Below are 7,482 nucleotides of genomic sequence, written 5' to 3' on the forward strand. Positions count from 1 at the left end.
TCTATATTCACGGGACCATGAGAAGTCTCATATTTGTAAAGCAGGGACACAAGACTCTGTTACCTAGCGTCCTTACAGCTTTCAGGTCAGCTTTTGTAGGGGAAGGGATTAAATGAGGAAGAAGGGAAAAACCTCATCTGCTTCAGCGAACAAAGATAGTTTAGACAAACACATATATATATTGGGGTAACTGCAGTTATACAGCGCAAGTGGCACAGATATAAGAGCTAATTATGCTGCGTCAGCTCTGCACATCTACTACAGATCATCACATGTAGGCATTGTTAATTCAAGGATGTATCGAAAATGTCCCCAAGTTCAACATAAAATGACATTACTTGAAATGTCACAATTACATTTGCAAGAAAAAAAATCAGAAGAAACTCTTACAAAAGTCAAGTACTCAACGAAACCACAGATTCAGGAATAAGTTTAATTTAGTTTTCTTAAAGAAATTATTTATGGGCAATGCTGTAGAAATTTCATATATTTTATTTATTAAAGAGTCCTACATTCTTTTATTACTACTTATGCTAACCTCTCTAAGATGAATGTCACCCATTTCCCACCAAAAGTAGCCTCAGATTCCTTTTGATCCACAGACACATTCTTGACTCTAAGTATTTTTTCCCAAAACTCAAAATTAAACCATAAAATCACAACTCCAAATTGACAAAGAATAGTACCATGTCCCTCCCTCTACAAATCTAGTGACAGTTCTTATTGTTCTCTGCAACACTTCTCCACAGGCTTCAGTAATCCATTTCCATATAACAGTACAAATACATACAGCCCAGTGACAGTGAGGTCTAATCACTTCTGCCTATAGAAGACAGCTTTATTACCAGCAGTGAAAAAAGAAAAAGGGATTGAAAAAAATTAAATCCTTGTTTTCCATTTCCATACTTGCTAAAAATGAATATATATATATATATATATATGATTTCTACCACTCACTGACAAGTGTACACCTGGAAATAGCAGATATAAAAATCCCCTCCGTTTTTAATTATGAGCAGAATAGAACCAAAAGGGTAACTATACTGAATTCCTATGAATTTTTGCTGTATTATGATTGATTTTTAAAAAGATCTACCTTAGTATTAAAGTCCAGTGCATTTTGGGAAGTCTTGTATAACTCAGGGTATTTCAGCATGTTTTCCTTTCGGCAGGATCTCTCAAATATTCCAAGAGTTAGCGGAGGCATTGCTGTAAACATCTAGTAGATGGTTTAAAAATAAAAAAATTGGAAAACTTTAGAGATGAGGACTTGCTTAAAGATTGCTTACTCAAGAAACATTCATGGTTAAAAACTAAAGCCACACAAATTGTCTTACCACATTGTAAAGACCTATACACCATCTTTCAAAAAGAATTTGTCCAGAAAAGCCATTGACAAATGCAAACCAGATCTGCAAAAGACAGAATCATGTATTACTGAAATGTCTTGCAAGTTACAATAAACAGATTTTTCCTCAGCTTTGCAAAAAGGGATATCCCTAGAACACATTTACAACACAGTTGAAAATGTTCTGGTTTAAACCCATATGAAAAAATTAATGACAAATCCAACTTTCAATCTAGAACAGATAGTGGGCAATCTAGTCAGATATGTGAGCAATTCCATGTAAATAGGAGAACATTCAAAGGAAGTAACTATTTTCAAAAGAAATGTCAGGCTCTTTAAGGTTTTAAGTGATTTAAGCTCACTTAAGTCTTAATGAAATAAAAATTCTGAGAAATATGGGCTGGCAGAGGGGCAACCTACAGATTAGTAGTTATCGTCTTCTCATTGTTAGCAAACTTGACTAACAGATTTCATAGAGTAAGCTGCTGTTTGGAACTTAAAACTACCAATATTCCTTACTCATGAGAGGATTAGGCTTTACCAGAGCACTAAAGTAAAACTACTTAGTTAACAAGCACCAATTCAGCTACAGGGTACTTTAGAGAGGGAAGTGGATATCTCTTTTATTGCATAATTTTTATCATTTTTTGCTAAAAGATTGAAAGAAAACAAATTTCATTTGAAAGGCATGATAACATATTTTCGAATGTTTTTCAGCATAGCATGCAGCACATCTACTTTCTCCTATTTTCTCATCCTTCTATAGTTCAATGATGAAGTGGAGAAGCAGCCCATCTGATGAATCTTTATTAACAAGTTACACTGAAACGATATTGTCTAGGACAAATGTAAGCTCTTAGGTAACACAAGTCAAAATCATCTGAACATTCTACTCAATTTAAGACTCACATTTTTCAAGTGAATTTTTAGATGCTGCTTTCTTACGGTTCACATTTCATTGAACTTCATTAAGGGAGCATGAATTGTACAGTCAATACATATGTTTATCAGTGTGTTCCCAGGCTGGCCCCCAGGTGACTGGATTCTATGACCAAACTCAGATTTTTTTTTTTTTTTTTTTGATAAATCATGTGGTGGAATGTCTGAACATGTTTGTGACCACTTTGAGATGGAAAACCCCATGAATCTGGCAACTATTAACACTAAAAATGGGAGGTAAAATCCAGCAAAAATTGCTATTTGTTCAACAGATAAGAGAAGAGTAAATTCTTTTTTTTTGGTGGCCACTTATTGGAAAAAGATAGAATACAAAGCCATGAGTGTTTGAGGCTGCAATACAAAAAGAGAGAATACCCTGAATTTTCTGAAATCTTATAATGCCAAATTTCTTTACTTTGGTAGATTTAAGTGCAACAAGCACAGTTTTCTAACCTTTCAGACTGTATACTGAAAAGAAAATGGAATTACTTATTTCAGCTGAATCAGATTTCTATCAGCTCTTGTGCATGTTGATTTTTGACTTTCAGAATAGGATTTATGATTTAACTGTGATGAATTTAGCAGAGATTTGTTGGCAGCAGTTTCTCAGTAGCTGAGTGTGAGGGTGCAAGATGAGTACATAATCAGTTGTGCATTATAGAATAATTAATTCTGCACTCAACATCAGTACAATTTTTTTTTCTTGTTTGTATCGAATACTGGAATAAATTTTAGAAATCTCAATTTGAAAGTGTTAGGGTGGTGGAAAATGTGTGACTCAGTAGCTGGTCATAAACACATGTACATCTCATTGCTGGTAATTTCAGACAGAGTTTAAGTATTACTCTCTAGGAAGAAAAGACAAGACCACAAGTACACATAAGACTTGACCCTTCATAACCAAGGAGTACATGGAAAAGACATTAACTTTCTACTGTGATTTAAAGAGCAGGCAAAGTGTTATAAAACTCTAATTTTAAATGAAAGGCCTAAATACATACACTGAATCTATTCCACATGTTGACTGCTCTTACAGGTAAATGACATTAAGCAACACTTGGAAATGTTTTGGAGTGACTTTTTAAAAGAAATGCAAGTACTTAGGATAAAATTTTAATTTGCAATGGAATGTTGCTTTCAGCTTATTTTGTACAGAATTTAAATTAGAATTTTCAAGGCATTTAAACTGAAAATGGTTTTACTGTAAAATTGTAAAGAAATCCTTTGAGGCATAATATTGACTTCCTGAAATATTAGCATTTACTTTGTTCTAAAGAAAGCATGCAAACTTATAGGCATTTTAGTTCATTTTAGTGTAATAAGGAACTGGAATATATCTTGGTCAGAGGTCTAGAGGCAAACTAAAGTGACATGAAATTTGGTAGCATCTCTAGGTTCTGAAGCTCTTATGGAATCTCTCAAAAAAAGTCTGTGAAAAGAAATCTTTCAATGTGGCCAAAAGCAGTGATCTCTACTAGAAACATTACTATTTAGTGGAATACCAGATACATAGCTTTAAGAGATGAAACATCTTTAATATCTAAGCAGAAACATTAATTTTATATTGTTTACAAGACAGTATTTGAATGTTCACATTAAGAACAACTATGGCTCAAAATTAAAGGATCAAGAGAGTGGAAAAAAAGAAGACGAAGGACAAATACAGCCCTCACCTCAAACTGTAAGAGAGGAAGAAAATAACCAATGTATTTGCCCTAACTTCTCAACTTTGGACCCTAGAAAATTACACTCTTAACTCTATATGAAAAAAGTAATATGGAGCTTACTACATTATTAATAGCGAGAATGACAAGAAACACTTGCTTTGCAGTGGGCAATTTGTTCATGGACAAGTGTGTTTCATCCTAGTTATGACAGACAATGAAGGCAGCTGTTCCTGCAAAGTAAGTTTTTAGGACACTACATGATTCTAATTTAGGAACAGACTCAAACACTTCTCTCTTAGGGTATAGGTCCTACTCTAACAACTCAAATTACTAATCTAGCACCCCTTTACAGAACAACAGGTAATTGGTGTTCTTAAAAAGTATGTTAGAGTATATATGTGAACAGGCAGTGAAAATTCAGACCATTCTGTAGTTCAATGGCTACAAAATTTTCCACTGAAAAGGAAAGATTTAGGTCCCCAGCCCATCTAAAATGAGATGGACCTCAATGCAGATCTAAGTTGTCCAACCATGCAATGCAAAAACATGGGCATGAGCACAACCACTTTCTGCTGTGCGTTTCAAACTGAACTCAGTGCAGTTTGCACACTCAAGTAAGCCATGGCATAATGAGCCACAGCAGCTGAACTGTGCAGCTCAGACCCAGTGTGAGTTTGCACAGAAAGCCTGCTCATGTTTGGGATTATGCATGATATGGGTCTCAGCATGATCATGGATATTCATCTGACATGTCAGGCAAAGGAAATCAGGAACAAAATTGTAAATTCCAGTTATGGACACAAGCAGCAGAAAATGGGTAACTCAGTAATGGGAAGAAAAGAGCTTGGGAGAGGGGGAAAATAACCTCCCCATCATCCAAAGTTTATGGATTAAAAAAAGTCATTACAGCTCTAATTACTTAATAAATTAATTATTTTCATAGTATCACTTAAATAGCCATGTTTAAACATCTGTAACTGAACTTTAAATCTCAACTCCCCACATCTGCTTCTGCCTGTCTTGGTATTTTACTCTTCCATTTGATTTTTCCCCATGAAATATGAATGACCCAAGCACATCTTCAAAATTCTTATTTTTTTAGAATTGTAAATCCCTTTTATTTAATATGAACCAGTTATTTTATGTTATTACTACATAGAGAAATGAGAAGTAGGAATAGAAAAATTTTGTTTGTCTGATGTCAAAGGGTGATTTGCATAACTTCATAAAATGAGTAGTTTAATGATAGAGTGTATACAGTAATGGTAATTGTAAAACTAAACCCAATCCACAAAGGAGTTCTCAATCATGAGATCAATCTCAATCTCAACCATCATTATAAAGTAATGACAGCCCCTCCAAAATAAGTATAAGACTTTGCATAGGCTTATCCTACATGAGTGTGATGCTCTGACCAGGCTTCATAAAGCACATTAGTGGTCTATTAGAGATTCAGAGTTTTCACTTGCAATTTAGACTGATACCTCAGAATATAACCTCTCAAGTCATTGTGACTAGTCCTATACAAAAGATGAGGCCCATATTTAAAGAGACATTGCACCAAGACACAGAGTAGAAAAACATTATTACAGACCACTTCTAGTTTCTTACGAATAGGAAATGTCAACAAGCACTGATCACTGTGCCTGAGTATTACTATAGACCTTTACCATTTTCTGAACCAAGAAACCAGCTGACACCAATTTTGTATCAGCCCATGAATGCCTAGGAAAAATGCTCTATTTTAGATTACATGGAATATTTTGCATTACTTTCTTGATTAGTACTGAGCAGATATTTAAAAATAGGATACACATCTATTATGTTAAGGTATGTATTTTTAGTTATTGTCAAAATAAAAGGAAACTTGTTTAAAGTAACTTCCAGACGTGCCTTTCACAATACTATTTTCTGAAGTCCAAGACAGAGGAGGTGTGGCCACAAAAGCCTCACAGAAGTTTTCCTGATGTAGCATTTCTGCATATTAAGCAGCAGCTTACAAATACTCATTGAGCTCTCTGCTCCCACGCCTGATCTGTACAAAAAAACTGAAAAGAGAGACTCAAGACTGGCAGTTGTCCTTTCTGGAGACATTCAATGATGAATTTCTGCCCATTCACTCACAGTATTGACATGAGCTATTAACATCTCTGAAAAGTTTTCTGAGCTGACAAATGTTGGATATACAGGAATTCAAGCAGAATTCATCTTGTCTTCCAGAGAAGGTGTGTATGGTAAAATCCTTGTGTGCATTATAAATATATAAAGGGTAATAACAACCCATATCAAAATGATCTCTTTGCCCTTCCATCTGCTCAGGAGTCAGAGACTACCTGTTCAAAAAATCAAAGCCTTTTGATCTTTAGACTATGATCTCTGTCCACTGCATTTAACTTTCTTTCTCAAAGAATACAAACAGTGGGATACTTATATCTGATTAAGGTGATAAATTTACAATATGCTTGCAGGTGACAATGACAGAAAACTAAGAAAAATAAGTATGTTCTAAAGCCCACCTCTGTATGCTTTCTATAAGCACGAAGTATACATTAATATTTTTTTTTCACATACTTCTAGAGCTATTGCTAATGAGTACATCTGGAAGTCTGATCATGTAAGTAGATATCCAGCCTTTGAAACACAGCATCTTAAGTCTGCCATTTCTAAGCAAAAAAGGATCTTTAGTTTTTCTATACCTTCCTACTTTGTCCTTTTTCTAAACAGGCTACAAACTTGCTGCTACTTAGATAGAAATTTATTTGCTGTAATAACGCAGTAAGGAGAGAAAAAAGAGGAAAATTTAGAAAATGTAAAAATATGGTAAGAAAAATGCATTGTCTACAATGCGTTTTTGGCTCTTTTGGCTACAACTTTTGTACGTAAAAAAATGATTAAAGTATTTCCAGATATTGCAATGTGTAAGGTCACATAAATAAGTATCAAAATCGGAAATATTAGGCTAATGTTTGTATCAGGTTTAACAGAAATAAGGCACTTTCCTCCAGTAAAACTGAACACTTTGTCAGTTTAAGATACTAATTTGAAAATATATTTAAAAAACTATGAAAATTTATAGAGTATCTGTTAACCCCATTAATGCAAAAATACATGAGACTACGGATAAAATTTATTTTGTGGTCAAGATTTGCAAAAATTAAATATTTTTTCCACATTTTTAACCCAAAGTTTCAGTAAGAATATAAAGTTTGAATCCATTATAAATGTAATTACTAGATACATATTTAATTATAAAAGAGGCAGCAGCTGTTGGAAGAAAAGGAAGGGAGGGGAGAGAGGAAATTCAAAAATTTATTTAAAACATATGCCCAAAATTTTAAGGTTGCCATGTGGTCATGAAGATAGTGAAAACTATAACTATACATGCTGTTCTAATCATACCTACCAATAAATGTACATTTTATTACAACACAATCCTCTCATACTACTGTATTTTTCACAAGACTTCACTCCTTAAAATCCCAGGTGAAAAAACTGGGTCAGCTACTTCCAGGAAAGTATCCCTGTTCT

The 7,482-nt window shown here is 34.1% G+C and overlaps 1 protein-coding gene across 1 annotated transcript in view; it reads right to left on the reverse strand.

Annotated features, from left to right (window-relative positions):
• The window catches only part of ATP8A1 (ATPase phospholipid transporting 8A1), a 101,167-nt gene that overhangs the window by 33,305 nt on the left and 60,380 nt on the right, over nt 1–7,482 (reverse strand). Inside the window, exons 28-29 of the mRNA XM_017744293.1 lie at nt 1,338–1,412; nt 1,097–1,219 (exon numbers count right to left, since the gene is read on the reverse strand). Of these exons, the coding sequence (XP_017599782.1) occupies nt 1,097–1,219; nt 1,338–1,412 (198 nt within the window). The remainder of the gene's footprint in view (nt 1–1,096; nt 1,220–1,337; nt 1,413–7,482) is intronic.

The sequence above is a fragment of the Corvus brachyrhynchos genome, unplaced genomic scaffold (assembly GCF_000691975.1).
Source record: "Corvus brachyrhynchos isolate BGI_N302 unplaced genomic scaffold, ASM69197v1 scaffold17, whole genome shotgun sequence".
In the NCBI taxonomy this organism is placed as follows: Eukaryota; Metazoa; Chordata; class Aves; order Passeriformes; family Corvidae; genus Corvus; species Corvus brachyrhynchos.